The 22,871-nt window shown below is 55.7% G+C and overlaps 1 protein-coding gene across 7 annotated transcripts in view; it reads left to right on the top strand.

The window, feature by feature from the left end:
• DNM2 (dynamin 2) overlaps positions 1 to 22,871 on the top strand; it is an 86,337-nt gene that overhangs the window by 23,996 nt on the left and 39,470 nt on the right. For all 7 annotated transcript variants that reach the window (XM_028088962.2, XM_028088961.2, XM_028088959.2 and 4 more), the window contains exons 2-4: positions 8,817 to 8,890; positions 20,181 to 20,330; positions 21,472 to 21,675. In XM_028088962.2, the coding sequence (XP_027944763.1) occupies positions 8,817 to 8,890; positions 20,181 to 20,330; positions 21,472 to 21,675 (428 nt within the window). The remainder of the gene's footprint in view (positions 1 to 8,816; positions 8,891 to 20,180; positions 20,331 to 21,471; positions 21,676 to 22,871) is intronic.

Here is a 22,871-nt window from a genome sequence, read left to right as displayed (position 1 = left end):
CCTCAGCACCTGTCGAGTGCCAGGCATGGTGCTGGGTATGGGGGAGCAGGCCGTGAACAAAGCAGACGTTTAGAATGGGTCCAGTATGTGGGAAGGAAGCATGGAGAGGGGACAGAGCCCGGCCTGGGGAAGCACTCAGGGGACCTCTCCCGGCAGGTGCCATCCAGCCTGATGTCACATGTCAGCGGGGCCTGGAGGCGGGAGCCAGGGGAGCCAGCAGAGAATGGCAGGGAGGTGATGGGGCACTGGCATTGGGCCTTGTGGGCTGAGGGGAGGATGCTGGCTTTGTCCCAAGTTTGCTGGAAGCCACAAGTGGGTTTTAAGCATGTGGGCAGCATGATCTGACTTGTGGTTTGCAAAGCTCTCCCTGGCTGCCAGGCTGGGAACACATGGGGCAGGGCAAGAGTGGGGCAATGGAGGATTGGGGAGCATGGTCGTGACCCAGGGGACTCAGCCTAAGGGGGTTGGGACCGAGTGGGGGACCGGGGGGGATATGTTCGGCTATGTTGAAGGTAGGATTTGATGAGAGATCGGCTGTTGGGGGTGGGGAAGGCATGGCCCACGAAGGGGCGGTAAGGCCATCCTGTCTTGTGTGACACTGTCTGTCTGGACAGTTCCTTGCCCCATCATCTGGGAGGGGCTCTGGGGAGAGGCCTGGGGAGGACACACACCCATTCTCCTACTTGAAGAAGGAGCCTGCAAGGAGGATGGTTCTGGAATGTTGGGAGTGTGGTGGGGCACTGCTTGGCTTTCTTTCCTGCCTGTTTATCAACATCCTGCCTCTGGGCTCAGCTGGGCCCCTCGCGCGGTGACATGCACAGAACTAGGGATCCGTATGTGGCCAGCCAGGCCGTAGAGATGCCGTGGGGACTCATTGACGCCCCGGCACCTGCACTGTCTTCTCCTGTCCCCACCACACCCCATTTTATAGATGAGGAGACTGGACCCAGGATGTGAGTGACCTTGCTGCCAAGGTCACACAGCTGGCATGCAGCCGGGGTGGCCTCGTGACATAGGCTGTCTGCTGCAGGGTAGAGCAGTGAGGATGCCCAGGTGACCCCCAGGAGGGCAGACTCAAGAGCTTGGGTCCCCAACTGCCAGCGGTTTTTCTGTCAACTAGGAAACTGCTGCTTGGCTGACTGGTTGCTTTGGCACTTAAAAATTAATATATATATATATATATATGTACATATATATATGCACATGCACACACACATATATATTTAAAGATTTCATGTGTTTATTTGAGAGAGAGAGATTGCATAAGCAGGGGGAGCAGCAGAGGGAGAAGGAGAAGTAGGGAGCAGCTCCCCGCTGAGCAGGGAGCCCAACATGGGGCTCAACCCCAGGACCCTGGAACCATGACCTAAACTGAAGGCAAACGCTTAACCGACTGAGCCACCCAGGTGCCCCCAAAATTAATATTTATGTGTTATAAAAGTTATAAAAAAGTTATGGAAGACTGAAATTCAAGTCATGTTGGGAACTGTTAAAACAGTTTTTCCATTTGCATTCTGTACTTGACTTCCATCAAGGGTTCAGGTGTCCCCTCCAAGTTTGTTGTCCCCACACAGGCAGGAAATGTGCACAGGCATTAAAAAAAAAAAAGGTTTGGAGAATGCAGTCTGTTCTGTGCATCACACTTTGCTTTCATTACTGCGGCCTGGATTGCCTCCTAGGCCAGTTCCAAGATTGATTAGCCAATTCCATGCTGGTGGACATCTAGGAGGTTAACAGATTTCACTTCGGAAAGCACCGCTGCAGGGAGAGGCCATCCTTGCAGACTCACTGAGGAGAATGAAAACAGGGTGATGTGGGGTGGAGGAGTCAGTAGGGGACAGTTAAGCCTCTCAAAAGAGTTGACATCTGAATTGAGTCCTCAGTGACCAGAGGAAGCCAGGATTGTGGAAAGGCTCAGAGGAGATGGTCATTCCAGGCAGACGATCAGCACGTGCAAAGGCCCTGCAGCAGAAGTAGGTTTGGCCTGTTTGCTGTACCTTGACCAGCAGTGTGCTTGAGGGAGTGAGTGAGGGTAGGGGTGAGGGTAGGGAGGTGACAGGGCAATTGGACGCCATCAGAAGCCCTTTGGAGCAGAGGAGGGTCATGGTCTGATACATATCATGTCCAGTTTTCCATTGACTGTATAGGGCAAATGGTCTCTTTGGGGCACCATGGTAAGAACTTTGCAAATCCTTCCAACTACCATCTGAGGCAGGTGGCATTATTCCCCACTTAACAAATGGGGAAACTGAGGCACAGAAAGGTGACCAGACCAGCACAGATAGTCCAGAAAAGAATTGGCAGTGCCTGGATTCCAGCTCGGGTCTGAGAGGCCCAAGAGCCACGGCTGCTCATCTCCATGGGCCACTTCCTGCTTCTGCTCCTGGCCTGGCCTCCAGATGAGACCTTGGAGCAGGTGACCCTAGGGCTGAGAGCCAAGGGCAGGGCTGGCTCTGGACCCCGCAGGACTGTTGAGCAGGAAGGAGCCTGCTGGGGATTTGTGAAGGGGTTGCACCTGGAGTGGGTTGTGAAAGTCAACAAGACCACCCACCCTCATCTGAACCTCAGTCTCATTGGACAGTGGCAGGTTTGGTTCTTCATCCCACAAACATTGGTCACCTGCCTCATGCCTGGCTCGCTATTGAGAGCTGAGGAGAAACCGGAGAACATGCCAGGCAGAGGACCCTGCTCCCATGAGGCTGCCACTCTATCTTTTTTTTTTTTTTTTTAAGATTTTATTTATTTGTTTTGACAGAGAGAGAGGGAACACAAGCAGGGGGAGTGGGAGAGGAAGAAGCAGGCTTCCCGCTGAGCAGGGAGCCCGATGTGGGGCTCGATCCCAGGACCCTGGGATCATGACCTGAGCCGAAGGCAGACGCTTAACGACTGAGCCACCCAGGCGCCCCGAGGCTGCCACTCTAATGGGTGGGTGGGAGGGAAGGGCCAGACCATAGCCATATGAACAAATCAGTAAACTGGAAGATGCCAGTTATGAGAAGAATTGAGAATCAAGCCGGATGGCATATAACGGAGCAGGACCTGCTTCATATTCGGGGGGTGCCGGGCAGTGGGTACAGAAGAGGAGTTGCTAGTTGGCCCTGTACATGTTGCAGGGAGAGATTTGTAGGCTGAGGGAGTAGCCAGTGCAAGGGCCCTGAGGCAGGACCCTATCTGTTTTGGGGGAACATGGCAGAGAACAGTATAGCAGGAGCTGAGTGAGTAAGGGGGAGGGCTGGGAGTGACTGGGCAGGTTGTGCAGGGCCTTGTGGGCCTCAGCGAGGACTTGGGGTTTTTCCCCGAGGGAGGTGGGAGCCTTGGGAAGCCTCTGAGCAGAGGGGGGACACGCTCTGATGTGGCATCCATAGGCGCCCTATGGCCACTCTGGGGGTGAGGGTGGGAAGCCCTAGAGGCAGCAGCTGCCCTGGCCCAGGCAAACATGGATGGCCTGCGTGATGGCCTTGGATGTGCAGAGAAGTGGGCCAGTTCATGCTCCATCTGCAGGTGGGGCCAGCAGGGCTTGCTGCGGGGCGGGGTGGGCAGTGAAGGGTGGGAGGAGCCCTGGGTCTGCAGTCTGAGTCAGCCTGCCTGCCCTTTGTGGCGACCCCAAGGACACAGTGGCACCTGCCTGGGGCCACTGAGTGTGGGCTGGGCTCTGGGTGACCAGTGGTTACCGTTGGATGGAGTCCAGATTGGTGGTAATGAGGCAGGGACTGGCTGAGGACCGGTGGGGCATGTGGACTGGATGGTGAGGCTCCAGAGGCCAAGCGATGATCTGTGCCTCAGTTCTAGCAAAACCACAAAGGAGGCCCTGGGGTGTGTGGGGGTGATTGGGGGGGTCTGCCTCGTTGACATCTCACCTGTGTTTCCATCACAGCTCTGCTCCTTCCTCGCTGAGTTGCCTGGACACGTCCTGAAACTCTGAGCCTCAGTCTGCCTATCTGGGAAATGTGGGTATTGGCCCTGGTGTCATTCTTTTGGTTTTGCTAGAGGGTTTGCTGAGATGTTGCCGAAGACGGGGTTAGAGCTGGGCTAGGGGGGCAGCCAGTGCTCCCTCTCTGGGCTCTTGACAGCCTGAGAGAGTGAGCTGGGTACAAACAGGTCCCTGGTGCATGGGCCGCCTGCTGAGGGCTCTTCCCGTGGCTGGTGTTGTCCTGAGGTCTCCTGGTCACACTGAGGCTTTGAGTGACCCCCCCGCCCCCACGAGGATATGGTGATGAGGAAGGGATCCCAGCCTAGCGCACTTGCTGGGCCTCCTGCCATCATGCTGCCCAGGTGAGGAGTGACCTGGGTGCTTACCAGCTCTGACTTATCCTCTGCTGGCTTATATGTTTGTTTTCTTCCCTCCCCTGGGAAGGCCTCCACCCGCCCACTTGTCAGCCTGGGTTTTAAGCCTCCATTGTTCCCTCAGGTACGCATCCCCACCCATGTGGGGGGCTGGAAGCCAAGGGGTCCTGGTGGGATCTTAGGCTCTGTTCAGACAACAGTAAATAAACAGCTAGGGCTTCTTTTTTTTTTTTTTTTAAAGATTTTATTTATTTATTTGAGAGAGAGAGAATGAGAGATAGAGAGCACGAGAGGGAAGAAGGTCAGAGGGAGAAGCAGACTCCCCGCTGAGCAGGGAGTCCGATGTGGGACTCGATCCCGGGACTCCAGGATCATGACCTGAGCCGAAGGCAGTCGCTTAACCAACTGAGCCACCCAGGCGCCCACAGCTAGGGCTTCTGATCTGCCCCTGGTGCCACCTCCTGTTGTGCTTTCCCCTCCCTGCTCCCTACCACCTTTCCCCTGGGAGCCCTCATTACCTTCTAAGGAGAGGTGGCCCATTTTAGGGCTTGGAAACTGAGGCTCCAAGAGGGTGAAAGTGACTTGTGCAGGGCAGGCAGCCAGCGGGATCTTCTGAAGGATGAATGGCATCCCTTCATCTGGTAGATAGCCATGCCAGAGCCCAGGGAAGGTGGAGACCTGCCTAGGACCACACAGCTCATGGAGGGAAGAGCTGGGCTTTGAACCCAGGCTCTCTGGCTCCAGAGTCTGTATTCCTCCTGGCTACTCACCAAACATTTAATGAGCACCTGTCGTATGCCAGGCACTATTCTAGGTGCTGGAGATCCAGTAGTGACCAGGCCAGGTGATGTTGTATGCTGTCACAGGACTGGACTTATGTTGAAGGCCATGTTGTGGGAGTGAGAAGGGGTGTGCATTTGGGAGGGAGGGGTGCGTGCCATGGCATCTGCCCACGTGTAGGTGGGCAGTGCCTGTGGGGAGGAGTTTCCTGGCAGAGGGAACAGATCCTGCAGAGGCTGGAAGCCAGAAGTGCGGAAATCCCAGAGGTGGAGGATGCAGGAGTGGGGTGGGGGTGGGGGGTGGGCAGGTAGAGGATCCTGTCAAATGTGGGATGGATCGTGTGAGTTCTTCAGGAGGGAGGCTTGGATCCCTGGCCTTTGCTTTAGAAAGATAACCATAGGTAACCCGGGAGGAGGATCCTGGGACCAGGCCTGGGTCTGGTGCAGAAATGATCATGGCTAACACTTACTGAACCCCGACTCTGTGCCAGGGAACGGAATAGACCCGAGACCCTGTCCTGGGAAGCTGCATGGCAGGGAGGGGTGGGTAAGCAGATGAGTGGCTTGGCGTATTAGTGATGAGGGAAAAAATGAAGGTAGGAGGGACGTGGGGTGGGGGGTGGAGCTGTGAGCAAGGGTGGGAACTCTCCCTAGGGAGGTGTCATTTGAGCCAGAGCTGTGGTGGGGGGGTGAGTCATGGGGGTGCCTGTTTGGTACCCAGCTGACCTTGGGTGGGCGGTTACTCCATCCTTCTGACCCGGAAATCGAGAGAGACAGGGAAGCTGGCCTGAGTCGCATCGCGTGCACGGCAGCCTGGGTGTACAGCGTCCCTCGGAGCAGGCGTGGATCGGGTGGCTCAGGGCAGAGGAAGCAGGTGACTGAGGCTTGAGAGTTGACTCCAGAGAAGTGGACAGTGTCCTGGGCAGAGCTACTTGGGGTGGTGGTCTCCTTCCCAGGGGAAGGAAGTCTCCAAGAGTGTTCCTGCTGCCTTGTGTCAGAAAACCCTGAGTGGACCTGGGGGCACAGCCGGACAGGCCCCTCCTCACCGAGCCTCTTGGGAATTTCTGGGGAGTTGCTTTTGGAGGGGGACTGTCCAGGCTGCAGGTAGGTGTTGCTGCTCTTTCCACTCAGCAGTCTGAGAACTTCTGGAAAACACAATTGGAGGAACACCAGGGCTCCTGGTGCTCGCGGCCTGGGGTGCAAGGCCATGTGCACCTGCCCAGCCTTGTCCTACACTTCTCCCACTCAGGCCGTACCTCCTTTGCCCAGGCTGCACCCAGTCATCCTTCCTATTCCCCACCAAGTTCCAGCCCCGGAAAGCCACCTTCCCTGCATGTCCCCAGAGCTCTCAGGGTTCTCTTGGGCAGCGTGCTGGTCCTGGTCCTCTTCGTGTTTTGCTGAGGCTCTCATTGTCTGTTGTCTGTGGTGTTACCATTGTGCTCATGGTGCCTGGCCCCCCAGCCACGCCCAGAACAGTCACAGGACAGCATGTGCCAATACCAGTGGCTGAAGGCTTGGCCCGGGCTGGGAAGATGCCAGTGGCTTTTGAGTCAGATGTGCGGGCCCAGAGGCCGGGTGACCTGGGGTCAGAGGCCAGACCCCATGAATTTCAGTCCACATTCCCACCACTCCCTAATGCCTAGTGACCTTTTTTTTTTATTTTTAAAAGATTTTATTTATTTATTTATTTGACAGAGAGAGAGACACAGCGAGACAGTGTGTGCATCGAGAGAGGGAACACAGGGGGAGTGGGAGAGGGAGAAGCAGGCTTCCCACTGATCAGGAAGCCGGATGCAGGGCTCGATCCCAGGACCCCAGGATCATGGCCCGGGCCGAAGGCAGACGCTTAACGACTGAGCCACTCAGGCACCCCTGTTTTTTTTTTTTTTTTTAAATAAATGCATACACTTAGGAAACCACCAGACAGATCAAGATAGAGGATGTTGTCATTCCAGAAAGTTCCTCGTGCCCCTTCTAATCAGTTCTCCAAAGGGAACCAATTGCTCTGATTTCTGTCTGCAGAGACTAGTTCTGCCTGTTCAGGTCTGCCCTCTGACTCAGCAGGAGAAACGGGGGCATGTGTGTACCAGAGGCATGTGTGCAGATGTTCATAGCAGCTGCATTTGTAATGACCCCGAACTGGAAAGACCCCAGATGTCCCACCAATGAGAGAACCGATGAGCAAACTGTGGCCCATCCATGCCAGCAAACACGGGTCAGTGGTGAAAAGGAACCTGTGTCAGTCACACACACACAGCATGGGGGGGCGGGGCACATAGACCGGTGGGAGGGATGTGTTTCCATGCTTCTGTATTGTTTGGTCACGGACCCGTTTGGTTGCCTTGAAGAGGCGGTGTGGGAGATTCTGGCGACGGATGCACACACTGTCACCGCTGCTGTCACTGATTCTGTGTCGGAGGGCTGGCGCTGATGGTTTCCAGGATGCCATGCCTCTAATGTGCGAGGGGCCTCCTGTCCCTACTTCTCAGGTCTTTGCCTCTGGGCCAGGGGCCTGGAGCTCTGGGATGGCCAGGGTCAAGACCGTATGTGGTGCTTGAGAGGTTAGCAGCCAGCAGCAGGCCTGCCCTGTCCCTGGGAGAACCTGGCATCTGCCGTGAAGTGGCTTTGCTCTCTCTGGCAAGGGCCATGGTGAAAACTGACTTTAGGGCCTGGTGAGGTGGGGGCCTCCTTGCTGTCTCCCCACCCTGCCTGTTCTGTACCCTTGCATGTAGCTCACTTCTTGTTTCCCCTTCTCAGAGGGGCCTTCTCTGACCATCCCAGCTGGGATGCCCCGTACCACTTGTCCTGTGTCCTGCACAAATTGCAGGTGATCTAAGTTTATCTTATACACTTATTTTATTCATTTATCTAGGTGCGAACCTTGTTTGAAATTCTCTGAACCTAGAACCTTTCTCCATTTTACATGAGACAACACAAGAATTCTTTGCATGGCTTTAATGATCTCTGAAAATGCCCTTTCTGCTTTGGTGCCCTGGATCCCTGGTCTTTGGCTCTCCTTTCTCACTGGTCCAGAGTGCCTTCTGGTCATCCTACTTTGCATGAATCCACATGTGTTAGTGTAAACAGGTGTGAGTGGTGCCTGAGTATTTCCATAGTGAAATACACAGGATATATTTTTTTATTTAACGGCTTTATCAAGGGATTGTGTATGTATTAGGAAATCTACCCATTTCAAATGCAGTGATATTTTTAGTAAATTTACAGTAAATATTAGTAAGTTGGCCACTATAGTCTGGTTTTAGAACGTGTCCAGCGCCCCAGAAATCTCCCTCCTAATTTCCCACCCCTGGGCAAGCACTGATCCACTTCCTGCTTATATCGATTTGTCTTTTTGGGACATGAAACACATCATATTTTATTTCATCTTTTTATACATATGGCATTATATTAATTTATAACATGTATGTAGAAAATGTACTGATCTCTTTGAAGTGTGGGGAAGTTGTTCAGATATCTGTCCATGAAAGGGCTCTTTGGGCAGGCTGGGGCTGGAGCACAGCCAGCCAGAGGGAAACGGTACCATTCATCAGCAACCTTCATTCCAGTCCCTCCTCTGCCCCTTGTGGCCTCCGGACCCTCCAGGGTCAGAGCATTCCCCAGTGCCTGGTTGGGACTGGTGTCTTTGCTGACGTTGCCCCAGTTGCAAGACGGGATTGCTCCACATGTGTGGTCACACTTCCTGCCCCGCAAGCCAGCCGCGTGAATAACTTCTGTCCTTTTCCCCTCCCACAGGGACTTCCTTCCCCGAGGTTCAGGAATCGTGACCCGGCGGCCTCTCATTCTGCAGCTCATCTTCTCAAAAACAGGTACAGTGGGACAGCTTGCTGCTGCAGCAGGAAATGAGCGTGGATGCAGCGTGCGGCAGGAGTGAGGGGGCCGATGGCGGTGTCCCGGGTCTTGGGCTGTCATTTGGGCTTGAATTCATGGTCTTCACGTGTGTAGCACAGTTGAAGCACAGTTTGGTGAACACCCACCCCTCGTGTCCTCCATTGTGACCAGGCTGCTAAGCGCCATGTTTGCTTGCAATGTTGTGGATAACACAGTTTGCTGAACGCTTTCAAAATCAGTAGCAGACGTTGTGACACGTCAACCCGGAGTGTTTCAGTGAGCCTGCCCTTGCACTAAGGACACCTTCCTACAGTCACAGCCACACCCAAGAAAAGTAATCGTTCCTGCATGGTATCTGATGCCCAGTCCATACTCATGTTGCCAGTTATCCCCCCAGATACCTTCCCTGACTAGTTTTCCAGCTGCTCTGATCAGTCCCCTCCTACACTCGGTTGTCCTGTCTCCTCACCACCATGTCCATTTTGATGACGACATTGGCTTGGGAAGAGGCCCACCCATTGATAGAATGGCCCACGTGTAGATTTTTTTCTCTCTTCCCTTCGTGGCCTCGGTTTATTTCTGTTCTTTCCACACAAGTCTGGCATGAGGTGGGTATGTCTCCCAGCATAAAACCCACTGAGGCCTCTCCTTGGAAAGCATCTTGGGTCAGAAGCTGGAAGGGGACAGGGGAACTCTTGGGGGCATGGCCTCTCCTCCCTCCAGAGCCCTGAGTGGCCTCATGCTGCTTTCCCCACTGACCTGGAATATCAGCCTTTTTGGGTTCAGCTTCCACAGGGCGCCAGGCTCCCCGCACGGCCCGGTGAGACACACCTGTCCTAGGAAGACAGCTGACACGCCCCCATTTTATGGGCAAACTGAAGCTTAGCTGGGCCACCTGCCTTCACACTGGGCACCCGATCCCGATGGGCATCAGCCTGGGTGGGCATCAGCCGAGTCAGAGCTCAGCCCCTCCCCTGCGCTGTGCCCTAGTCACGTGCTCTCATCTTCATCTTCTGACTCCACCCAGCCCACTTGTGAGGGGGCGTGGCTCCAGTGAGGTGGTAGCCGATTGGCCCGCACCTCCTCTTTGTGAGCTCTACCATGTCATAGGCCACAGGCGAGTGTCCAATCGGCTGGGCCAAGACTGGCAGCCGCAGAGCGGGGGTGGGGGGTTTCAGATGACAGTGGGTCAGAGAGTCACATAAGGAAGGCATGGCCCAGTGGGTTTCCACTTTCCATTCAGCCGGTTGGTACGGGGTGGGGCTGAGGATATGCATTTTTAATGAGTTCCCAGCTGATGCTGATGTGCATGCTTCTGGCCCCTGGCCACGCGGGGAAAGCTTCTGCCCTGGTGGGTCGGCCCTGAGCGCTAAGGCTGCCTGGGTTCAGATCGTGACTCTGCAGCTTACTGGCTTCATGGCCCCTGGGAGGGACTGCTGCTCACGATGTGTTTCCTGTCTGAACAGTGAAGATAATAATAGCGCTGACTTTGGCGGTTGCCATGAAGACCACGTTATTCAGTACGTCCAAGCCGCCGCACAGTGCCTGGCACACTGCAGGTCCTCCCTCTGTGGTGCTGACTCAGGACCTGTGGTTGTGTGCTTTCCGCTGGCCTGTTCCGGATGGCCTGCTGGGAGAACAGGTCTGCTGGCATTCTGCACTGGAAGGTGCAGGCTGTGTCATGGCGGGAGGGCTCCCCCATCATCTCCATGGTGGCCGTCACCAGCTGTGGTCCACCGAGCACGTAGTGCATGCCACAGGCTGGTCCAGGCCCAGGGCACAGCAGTGACGGGACCAAGGCTGCTGCCACCACCTGCCCACCTGGCATTCCCGTTGGTGCCAGAGGACAGAATGGGGAGGCCAGGGGGGAGACTGGCAGGCCTGGCCCTCAGCCACCAGATTGGAGTTTGTGTGCAGAGGGGAGAGTGACTAACTTCATCCTAGAGGGTGGGGCATCCTGGGGCTTCTCTGAAGAAGCGATGTTGGAGCCAAGGCTGACAGGTGTGTTGGGGTGTCAGGGAAGGGGGAGCTCCCTTCCAGCAGAGAGTGGCAGACTGAAGAGCACTGAAGGCAGAAGCTCTGAGGGTGCATATCAGCCTAGCGCCTGACCTGGACTGGTGCTGGGGTCTCCGTTCCCGTCATCCCCACTTTACAGAGGAGGGAACTGGGGCTTCCAGAGATGAAGCCACTTGCTCAAGAGCACACAGGAGCATCATCATGAGAGCCCAGCTCTAAACCCACTTGGTGGGGTGCACCCTTAGGCCCAGGTGTCACTTGACCAGATCCTGTGGCTGCTGGTGAAAGAGAGACCACAGGAGACCGCCCGGGGCAGGGGACCGGAAGAGGTGGGAGTGGTGCCTGAGGGCACGTGGGGACAGGGTGGCAGCCATGGAGATAGAATTGTGGTCAGATCCTGTTGGGCTGGCAGTGGAGATGGGAAGCGAGGCCCAGGTGTCCCATATGGTAGTGGCCCTTGCCGTGTCCCAGCACACATACTCTTCCTCCTCCACCTGACTGTGGCATCTCCCGTCTCTTCTTGCTGCCAGCAGATGTGTGCCCTGCTGGACCTCAGCCGGATGCCAGGGAGGCAGCGTGAGGATGGCAGACAGGAGATGCTGTGGTCAGGCTGAGAGGGGCAAGGAATGGGGATGTGGGAGAGTATATTGGCCGTTGGATTTACTTTAGGCCAGGAGCCCAGGGAGAACATTCTGGGCAGGGGCAACAGCATGTGCGAAGCTGTGAAGTGAGGCTAGGGGGGAGGGTCAGGAGGCAGGTGACAAGGCCTGGCAGTCTCGTGAGGGATTAGGCATGAGAGCCCAAAGAGCACACGGGTGGGGAGAGACCTGCTCAGCCCACTGGCTGCCCTGTGGAAGGATAGGCAGGGAGGCCAGGGAGAGGTTAGCCTCGAACCAGGCAAGAGGTGAAGTCTGGCCCAGGGCAGTGCTGTGGGGGTGAAGGGCAGTCTAGAGTGACCTAGAGGTGGGGGGTCCAGGGCGATGAATAGCAGAGGTGTCCTAACTGGGTGGGAGGCGGGACATCCCACTAAGGGGATGGGAGGAGGGAGGGAGGGGCGCCTGGGTGGCGTCTGCCTTCAGCTCGGGTCATGATTCCAGGTCCTGGGATCAAGCCCCGCATCGGGCTCCCTGCTCCGTGGGAAGCCTGCTTCTCCCTCTCCCACTCCCCCTGTTTGTATTCCCTCTCTCGCTGTGTCTCTCTCTGTCAAATAAATAAATAAAATCTTTAAAAAAAAAGAGGGAGGAGGCTAAGTTTAGTGGGGGACATGGTGATTGGGGGAGGGGCTACGTTGGGCGGCGTTGCTTCTAGAGAGTAGACTTTTGTCCAGCTGACTCTGGAGAAAGGACTCTGGAGCCAGGCAGCTACCCCTAGTGTCTGGGGCCTGGGACAAGTGGCCTCCCTCTCTGCATCTCAGCTTCCTCATCTGTAAAATGGGGTGATTAGTGGTACCTCCCTTGTGGCCCTGGCACACCATGTGGCTTTGGTGTGGCTGCCGCTTCTGTGGGGTCTGGAGTCCCATGATGTGGCTCTGTGGCTGGGCCTCAGCCCTCCTCTCTGACGTCTGTGACACCCAGTGATGCCCGGCTTCTGGTCCAGACTGGTCTTGGTGAGCCATTATTTTTAATCTGCTTAGTTTAAAAATTACCTAAGACCACACGGGGCGCCTGGCCGGCTTAGTAGAGCATGCGATGCTTGATCTTGGGGTTGTAAGTTCGAGCCCCACATTGGGTGTAGAGATTACTTAAAAATAAAATCTTAAAGGCGCCTGGGTGGCTCAGTTGGTTAAGCGACTGCCTTCAGTTCAGGTCATGATCCTGGAGTCCCGGGATCGAGTCCCACATTGGGCTCCCTGATCAGCGGGGAGTCTGCTTCTCCCTCTGACCCTCCCCCCTCTCATGCGCGCTCTCTCATTCTCTCTCTCAAGTAAATAAATAAAATCTTTAAAAAAATAAAATGAAATAAAATCTTAAAAAAAATAATTACCTAAAACTACAGTCACCAGGAAGTTTGATGGCTCCTGGGTGAACGCTGCTTCTCCCTGGGAACCATCCCTTGGCCTGGTAAACCCTGGGTGCTGGGGACTGTTCTTGTGTGGAATGTGCTCTGGCGAGCCTCCCTTCCCTTGACCTTGGCTGGTGTTCTCAGGGGCCAGCGAGGGGATGGCAGGGCCTGGCAGGGCTTGCCTCCCAGCTTCCTTCTCAAAGCCTTATGACCCCAACAGGTCCTTGCTGGCCTCTGGGACCTCACCTCCTCCTGGTCCCTAGCGGCAGCATCCTCCCTCCTCGCTCATCCTCAAGGTCAGCTCTCCGCCCGTTCGTTCACGCCCCCGGGCCTTGGCCCCCCTGTGCTCCCTCCCTGGAACACCCTGCCCACCTTCCTCGTCCTTCTCCTTTCCTGACTGTGAGCCCCAGTGCCCCCCGCCCCCCCCCCCCCCGCCCCATCATAGCTGCCTTAGTTCCTCCGCAGCACTAATCTCATCCCGTTCTTATATTTTCTTGATGGTTTCTCCCCTGCCCCGAAAGTCGGTGGCAGAGGGCAGGGACACTGATGTGTTTTGTCCGCCGCTCTCTGGTGCCCAGCACAGGGCCGGGCCCCGGCGGGTGCTCCGTCAGCATTAGCCAGGTACCTGAGCGTGCTCTGTGGGCCACTGCGCTGCCTCTTCTCTCCTGGTGGAAGGTGGGCGGGGTCATCAGCCGCTTTCTCCTGCACCTTTCTCCATGAGCCTGGCCCTGGCAGGGCCTTCTCTATAAAGCTGGGAGACACTGCAGTGCTCAGGGCATGGGCCTTGTGTCTTGATGAGGAAACAGAGCCACGAGCTGGTGAGAGTCAGGCGGGGCGTTGGGGGCGTGGGGTGGGGTTGCTGGCGGGGATGCCAGCTGGGGCTGTCACTTTCTCTGTGTACGTGGGGTTTTTCCCACACTACCAAGCAGTTCTCCAGTTCTCAGTGGACATTGACTGCGTGGCCTACAGTCACCTCTGTTTCAACACTGCCCGTCTGCCTGGACATAGTGTCAGACCCCACAGGATAAGGGCTCAGTCCCACCAGACTGTCGCCCTCCACCCCCACCGCCAGTCACGAGTCCGGGATGTCCCCTCTGCTTCTCACCCCCGGCTCTAGATCTGAGGTTCCCAGGGCCCTCTCCTCAGGTTCACTGAATTTACTGGAGCGGCTCACGGAGCTCCGGGAAACTGTTTACTTCCTAGATCAGTGGTTAATATAAAAAGGATAGAACTCAGGAGCAGTCAGAGGGAAAAGAGGTGTAGGGCAGGGTGTGGGGAAGGGGCGCCCCTCTCCTAGCACCTCCTCCTGCTCACCAGCCGGGAAGCTCTCTGAGCCCCATCCTTTTGGGATTTTTATGGGGCCTCATCACATAGGCATGATTGATTAAATTAGCCACTGGTGATGGATTCGACCTATGGCCCTCTCTGTGGTGGGGGTGGATAGGGAGGGGCTAAAAGCTGCAACCCTCTAATCACATAAATTGTCCCCTGGCAAGCAACTCCCATCCTTAAGTGCTTTCCAAAAGTCTCCTCATTAGCATAAACTGATGTGTGGTTGAAAGGGGCTTATTAGGAATGTTAAGACACCTTTATTGCTCTTATCCCTTAGGGCTTTCCAAGGATTCTAGGAGCTCTGTGTCAAAAATGAAGGGAAGAAATACAAATATGTATAAATCACAATAGCACACCTTCCCGGTGGTGGTGTGTCCTAGAATGGGAGGTCTGCACCACTTGTCTCAAATCAGAGGGAGCCTGCGGACCAAGCGAGCTCGGGGGCGGGGGTGCCACATGCTTTGCCTCTTCTTGGTTGGCTAAAGCCTCTGCAAAGTTCCTCTTGATCGGACCCATTTGATCATGGGGTACTCAGGGTCTCCCCGGTATATTTGAGTCCCCAAGTCTGGCCTCCCGTCCCAGGTGAGCATGCCTGCTGTTGCTGGGTTGGGGGAAGGCACACTCCACCTCCTGCTGCCAGGAGTCAGCCTGGTGTTTCACTTCACGCTGGGTTGAGAATGGGGTAAGAATGGGAAATGTCCATGAAGACCAGGGCAGGGCTCGTCCATGCAAAGCCCTAAGACCCTGGAGCTCCTGGGTGGCCCAGTTGGTGAAGTGTGCGACTCTTGATTTTGGCTCAGGGTGTGATCTCAGGGTCATGGGATCAAGCTCCAAGTTGGGCTCCGCATTGAGCTCTCAGTTGGCTTGAGGTTGTTTCCCTCCCTCTCCCTCTGCCCCTCCCCCCACCCCGCTCATTCATGCAGGCACGTGCTCTCTCTCAAAAAAAAAAAAAGGCCCTGATACCCCAAGGCCAGCCTTGTGCATATCCCTGGCTAGCAGCTAAGCTATTTGTGTGCTTCCTGTGGGCCCAGCGCGATGGCGTTTGATTTCTTAGCAGCCCCACAGCTGTGTTCAGTGTTGTCCCATTTCCTTGTAGGGGAGCTGAGGCACAGAGAGAGGGGCTGCAATTCCGAGCTGGGCGTGGCTAGACATGCCCTCCTCTTTCTCTTCTTCCTGTCACCTCCCCACATGATGGTGTGGCGCCTGACTCACCCTTCCAGGCTGGAGGGGCTAAGCTGAAGGCTGGTTGTTCCAGTAGAACTTCGGCAGGGTCTGTCACCGGCTCCGCCTGCGGGGTAGGGAGGGTGCCTTCTGCCCTGTGGGCCTCCTCCAGCTTTTTTGAAACAGGAGGGCCCAAAGCCTTCTCGGGAAGCCAGGCCTGAGGGGACTGCGGCCACTGACTTGGGGCTGTTTCCTGGTGCCCTGGGTGGCCCATTACCCCGAAGGTGGCATGGCGGCACGCACTTGTCATCTCCCTTCTGAGGACACCTTCTCGAAGGGCCTGGGAGATGCCCAAAGTAGGGATTGGCTGCTTAGCACAGTGGGGACCCACTTGGGACTCAGGGTGATGTCATCCTAGGCTGCGGCACCTGATGACAAAGTAATTTTTATTAAGCATCTACTAGCTACCAGGCACCGGAGAGAGCAGTGACCAAAACTAAGCCTGCTATCTTGCAGCTCCGGCCTTAGCAGGGGGACACCTGAGCGCATGGCGTGTCAGGGTGGGGAGTGCCGTGGAGGGGGGGGCCAGGCGGCAGGGCATCTGCTGGATCCCCAGTGGTCAGGGTGGACCTCCCCACGGAGGGCTGCTTCAAGCTGAGACCTGGAGGAGATGAGGGAACAAGTCCTGGAAGGAGGGCAGAATGTCTTTCTAGGAAACAACTGCGAGTGCATTCACTGCCCCACAGTTAGGATGCGGGTGGGAAGCCGCATGGTGGGAGAGGGTGGCTGGCGCCTCTGGGTCAGCAGCATGAGTGCTGGACAAGGGCCCAGGTTATTGCTTCATTCCTGGTGTGCGCCAGGCCCTGGGCTGTGTCCCGTGGAAACCCTGGGGGCTGCCCTTCCTCCCAGGGAAGGGCCTGGCTTGGGAAGGCCGGTGGCGGTGAGGGTGGGGCTGTCAGGGCCGCCCCAGGGCTCCGGCTGGCGGCACTGGCCTTGTTCGCTGCGCACCAACAGGGGAGGGTTAGGAACTCGGCACCTAGACTGGGGACAGCAGGGTGCAGCTCTACTGGTGGGAACGAGTTGAGAGAGAGTCTCCAGGCATCACAGGCTCTGAGCTCAGCCATCAGGCCTCTGACTTAACTCTTTGCGACAGGGAATCATTAAAAAATCATCGGCATTCCAGCATGTACAGGGCTGTGGCGCCCCAGGCAAAGCCCCTCCCGTCTATTTCTCAGGTTTCTATTCTCTTCACAGGGAGACTGGCGCAGAGGCCGACCTGGTGGTGGGAGGCTCCCCTCCTTCCCCAGACCCCTGGGCCCAGAGCGTCCTCAGGCAGTGGGGGAAAGTCGCCACCTCAGAGAGATGGTGCAGGCACGGGCTCTCTGCCCACCGCCGCCCTGGCCTTCCTCCCTCGTCCTGGGGTGGGCTGGGCCTGGACTCCAGCAGGTTAGCCCCTCCAGGAGGTCCCCGCCCCCTGGCTTCTGCTGTGTTGCATCTCTCTGGAGTGTCTGTGGCACCTGTGTGACACGCTTGGGCAGTGTCCATCTTCCCATCAGACCAGGAGCCCAGCTCAGGACTGGGCCTTTGGTGTCAAGATCTTGGGAAGGAAGGAGGGAGGGAGAGGGAGCGAGAGAGAAAAGAGAGAGGAAAAAACAGCAGCTGGCCTTGCTACACTCCGTCCCTATCCAGTCTCCCATATATTCAGCTTGGTGGCCTTGGAGTTGGGCCCCCTTACAGAAGCTGAAGCAGGGACCGTATTATCTTTCTCATAGTCATTCAGTCATGCATCTGATTATTGAGCACGTCAGTAGGTATACCCAGAGGGAGCCCCCAGGGACACAGAGTGAACAATGCAGATTCAGATCCCTACCCTATAGGGTGAACCCAGAAAATAACACAGGAGGAGGTCAGCGTTGTTAGAAGGCAGCCAGTGCTTGAAGGGTCATAAGGCAGGGAAGGAAGTACTCAAGACGTTTGTCATCTTGGGTGGGAGCCAGAGCAGGCCACGTGGAGAAGGTGACACTTGAACAAACCTGAAGGAGGTTAAGGAGAGAGCCTGTAAGCAGAGAGAAGAGCCAGTGCAAAGGCCCTGAGGCAGAAGACCCAAGTGGCTGACTGGAGGGGAATGAGTTGAAGTCAGAAGCTGGGGAAAATGTGGCGCCTGGGTGGCTCAGTCGTTAAACGTCTGCCTTCAGCTCAGGTCATGATCTCAGGGTCCTGGGATCAAGCCCTGCATCGGGCTCCCTGCTCAGCGGGAAGCCTGCTTCTCCCTCTCCCACTCCCCCTGCTTATGTTCTTTCTCTCGCTTTGTCTCTGTCAAATAAATAAATAAAATTAAAAAAAAAAAAAGCTGGGGAAAAGGAAGTTTTATAGGGCTCTGGGGAAGTGGTGAGTTGGGAGACATGGAGGGTTCTGAGGAAAGGAGGGCCAAGGTCTGGCTTTAAGAGGGTCGGTGCTGTGTGGGGAAAGAAGGCTTCGTGGAAGCTTTTGAAGGTTAGTATCAACCCTGGAATCTAGCACATGGTTTCAACGCGACAAGGAGCCCAGTAAAGTGGGCAGTGAGGGATGGGCCTGGCAGGCTCCTGAACCTTCCTCTTGGGCATAGAGGGTGTGGTTTCTGCTGCCCACCACTACCGGGGGAAGAAGCTGTGGCTTTCTGTCACCATCCGCACATCCTGCAGATGAAGGAGTTGGCAGAGAGGGAGACGGCCAGTGCCCGCTGGACTCCAGGGGTCATGGCCAGCAGGTCCTGGCTCTGACAGGGGGAAGAGGCCCAAGATGCAGGATGAGGTATCAGGTGGCATGGGTTTAGGAAGGCTCCCTGGGAGAGGCAACAAGCAGGCAGGCATTAGAGAAGCAAGGGTTGGGGGTGGGCCTTCCAGGTAAGAGGCCTGGCAGGGCCTGGTCTACAAGGGAGAGGGCCTGCATCCTGTGGTTGCGCTCCTGGGAGGGGGATGGTCTCTTGCGGGTGCTGAGCCCCGGGCCATGAGCCGGATGAGAACTGAGGTATGCTGTGGGGGGGGTTGGGGGACTGTTCCATTTTTGGAGGTTGCTGCCGGAAGAGCAGCCAAGCGTTTCCTCTTGTCCCTGTGGAGGGCTCGAGCGTGACTGTCCTTGGGAACTGGGTCAGCTGATGGGGGTGGGGTGGGGGTGCCCATGCTGGTGGTGTCCTTGTTGCCTCTGTCCCCAGGCGGCCAGTGCCCTTAGTGATCTGAGCCCACAGAGTCCCCCCGGGCCCCCGAAGCAGAGGTCCAGAGAGGTTACGAGCCTGCCGCGGTCCTCACAAAGGCCATGTGACCTGAGAGCCACTACCTGGAGACAGATGATCTGAAGTCGGAATCCCAGCTCCACCACTGAGCTTGGGCCAAGTCACTTCCCCTCTGTGGGCCTCAGGTTCCTCATCTGTGGCACAGATGCCCACTGCTAAGGGGCGCACTCTTGAGGGGGCACGTGGGACCACCGACAGGGCTTGGCTGGAGCCAGCAGGGGCTGAATGTTGGCCCCGGCTGGTTAGGTCGCGGTGATGGGATGGCGAACCTCTTCGCCCTCATTTCTTTCTGCCTCGCTCTGCATCTGGGTGGAGATTCTAGAGCTGCTGGGCCTCCTCTGTCAGGCTCCATCTCTATCCTCTCTTTTGAGGCAGCTGATGGTGTGTCTGTGCTGGGATTTGTGTAGCCAGGTCTCCTCCTGGTGGACATCGAGGCTACTTCTAGTTCTTTCCTCTTGGAGATGACGCGGCTGGATGCATCTCTGCCTCTGTAGTGGTCCAGTGCTTTGGGCTGTTTGCCAGCGTGTCTGACTTCCATTTTCTTTTTAGCATCACCGCTGATACGTGGTTTCTGAGCCTATGGGGTCTCTCCTCCCCAACATTTACCACAAAAATTGGAACATATGGAGAAGTTGAGGAATTATACAGCAAACACCTGTAGGCTCAGTCCCTACATCTGAGGACGAACATATTTTATTCTTGCCTTATCCCATATCTGATGGGCCCAGCGCTCATCGTTAGTCACTTGGCTCAGAAGGCGTGAAGAGGCCCTGCCCAGAAAGTGGTTCTCCTGAGGGGTTCGTGTCTAGGTGGGGGGCCCTGAGAACAGCCAGGAGGTGAGAGCCAGACGGGTTTTGATGAGGACAGAAGTGGCGCCCTGTTCCCCATCCTGTGCACACGCTCGGGGAGGAAGGACAGATGGGCCCCAGGGGTGTGCATCTGGGATCTTGGCGAGCTGGACAGTGCTGGCAGCTCAGGATCCCACTAGGACAGCAGCTTGCATCTCCTTTGACCCACAGCAAGGGAGTTGAGTTCACGGATAACACCACGGAAGCAGCTCCTTCACACGTACACCACCTGCTGTCCGGTGACGCATGCCCGTATTTCCCCTTGTGTCCTGTTCATCCAAAAGTGACAAGTGCTGGTTACACCCACCTGCTGGTTGTTTTGTTTTTCGGATAGCGCGTCATGACGTGTCGTTTCACAAAATACTTCACAAGAGTTTCTGTTCCCCCCTCCCCAGGATCTTTGCTGGTTTTGTTCCTTGAGGAATTCCCTGAGGTCCGGAAGGGGGCTCGGCTGTAGGAGCGCCCCCTGCAGATATTTTCTGTGAGGATGAATCTGTGGCTCCCCAAATTCCTAGAGCCACTGTGACTGATTCTTCGCTTTCTCTGCTTGACAAGGCACCTGTCCCAGAAGGCCATCAGCTCCCTACCCGCAAGCGAGACTGCTTCTCTTTCTCATTTTGAGCATCTTTCTTCCTTTTTCAGAATATGCTGAGTTTTTGCACTGTAAGTCCAAAAAGTTTACAGACTTTGATGAAGTCCGGCAGGAGATCGAAGCGGAGACGGACAGGGTCACGGGGACCAACAAAGGCATCTCCCCAGTGCCCATCAACCTGCGGGTCTACTCGCCCCACGGTAGGCAACACAGGCGCAGACCATTTGGGTGTCGGGGCAGAGGGGAGCCGACTCTGTGCCGCTCATGGGTGGGGTTGGCCGTGCTCTCACAAAAAATATGACCCCTTCCGTTTTTCTTCACACATACACAGCCCTCTTGATCTCTGTCTTCCCATTTTTTGATAGGAACGTGGTACTGAGAAATCAGTCTCAGCTCTCAGGAAACACAGTATGCTGGAAAGACTGTTGGGAGTGGTGGGGACTGGGGCAAATCGCAGCTGTATGCACCTGTGGAAAGGGGTGGCCGTGGTGTGGCTCCCAGGTCATGACGACCACATAATGACACCAGCCCAGGGTAATCAGGTCTTCCGGGCCTTACAGAGGAGCCAGATAGCCAGTCTTCTCTGTAAAATGTTCTGATTAAAAAAAAAACTCCCAGCGTTTAGCTAGAGCCACCTGCCACCAAGTACAACTTGTGGCCCTGGGGCATAGATTGCTAACTCAAATGGCGTTTGGAGAATTTTCTAGCAGACTCTGAACTCCTCAGCATGAGTTCTTAGAGTTTTTAAATTGATTTATTTTTGAATAAATGATGCCTGTACACAGCACAAAAATACAAAAATTACAAAAGGGTATAGAGCAAAAACCTACGCTGCCCTCAGTATTACGAACATATTTTATATTCTCACTCCTGAGTCAGTTATGAACATGTTTGCGTGTATATCCTGCTTGTGTGTTTCACCGCTTTTATTCAAATCGTAGCATAATATAAAATGCCTCTTTGTATGAATACATCTCAGAGTGTGTCTCTTATCGGAGTATCATCTTTTTGTTTTTATGGTAAACATTGGTAAACAGCAGCCTTTGGTCATGGCTGAATTGATGGGCCGAAATTTATTTAGCCACTGAGAGCAATTCCAGGCTGCCAGTGCAAATGTCCCGATTTAAAACTGTATCACTGCAATAGAGAGAGGCTGTCTGTAGGGAGGGGGCCCTCGAAGAGGATCTGCTGGATCAAAAGGTGTGATCTGGTTGGAGGGGAGGAGGAATCCTGCAGGCTGACCCCTCCCAGCACTTGGGGCAGTAGACTGGGTAGCTATGGGGCCGTGCCTGCCTCCCCTCCTCTGTCTCTGATGACCTTTCCCTCTGGTTTCCCTCTCAGTGTTGAACCTGACCCTCATTGACCTCCCGGGTATCACCAAGGTGCCCGTGGGGGACCAGCCCCCAGATATCGAGTACCAGATCAAGGACATGATCCTGCAGTTCATCAGCCGGGAGAGCAGCCTCATTCTTGCCGTCACCCCTGCCAACATGGACCTGGCCAACTCAGACGCCCTCAAGCTGGCCAAGGAGGTCGACCCACAAGGTAACTACTGAGCCCTACCATAGGCATTCCCCTCCCGAGGGCCTGGATGCATGGCAACTTGCCCAGCATCCTTGATTCCAGGTCACTGGTGTTCTCTTTGGCATATGACCCCTAGGAAAAGGCCCTCCTGGGATACAGCATCTCCCATGGGGACCAGCAGTGCCAGAGGGCTGCCCCTGGGAGGCTGTTGTGTGGCAGTTGGGCATTTCTCCTCAACTTGGTCCCCCTCAGTCAAAATGGCAACAGCAATCCTAGCCTGTAGAGCTGCTGAGAGGATTAGAGATGTCCCTGTAACTGCTCAGGGGCCAGGCAGAGAAGGTAAAAGGATGATGAGTTAATGAAGCCAGATGGGGCAGTAGGGATTAAGTGGGGACTGTGGCATCTCTGGCTCGGGGCATTCTGGGTCAAACTTTTCCTTGGGCCATTTATTAAGTACATGTCAGTTAAGTACCTGATATATGCCAGGCTCTGTTTTGGCCTTGGGGACCCTGCAGGGGACAAAGTTGACAGGGCCCCTGCCACTGGTGAGTTGATGTTCCAGGGAGGGAGACAGAAAACAGTAAGAAAATAAGCAGGTGGGGCAGTTTCAGCCAGAAGCAAGCACTGGAGGAAAAGCCAACCCTTTTGAGAGTGGCTGGGTGGGGGGTTAGGGGTCAGAGGCCGCTGAAGATGTGAGGTGTCCGGAAAGACCAGAATGATAAATGATGAAAAGAGGCAAAATCCAGGAAAATGGCCAGTGATGCTAAATAGGCTGGGCTGGATTTGAGCCTGGGGTGCCCAGAACATGGTGAGGAGGCCATTGTGGCTGGGGCAGAGGCGGCGACACGGAGAGGGTGCAACCGTCCGAGGGGCCTTGGTGGCTGCCTTGGGAGCTGGGTGTGTCCTGCATGTGTTGGTGGTTGTGGAGTGGGACACATACTGAAATACGATTTGCAAAATGCCCTCTGACTGCCTGATTCCATGGTGGTTCGGAGAGAGTCAGGGACCAGGGAGGAGCTGGGGAAAGATGGGCTCTGGTGCTCCGCTCCCTGGCTTCTGGTCCCCAGTCTGGCCCGAGGATGGCTGGTGGAGGGATGGGAGCTGACGGCCCTTTCACACACTGGACTGCGAGCTTTTCAGAGTCAAGGGCTGTGCTCCGAGTATCTTTGTCCCGAGAAGGACACACCGTGTCACCCATGGTCATCCCAGGCATGGTC

This window comes from Eumetopias jubatus, unplaced genomic scaffold (genome assembly GCF_037043125.1).
Source record: "Eumetopias jubatus isolate StellerSeaLion01/CBP00866 unplaced genomic scaffold, mEumJub1_p1.0 scaffold_1, whole genome shotgun sequence".
Lineage (NCBI taxonomy): Eukaryota > Metazoa > Chordata > Mammalia > Carnivora > Otariidae > Eumetopias > Eumetopias jubatus.
The sequence above is the reverse complement of the archived record's forward strand: the minus strand, read 5'-3'. Positions and strand labels throughout refer to the sequence as shown.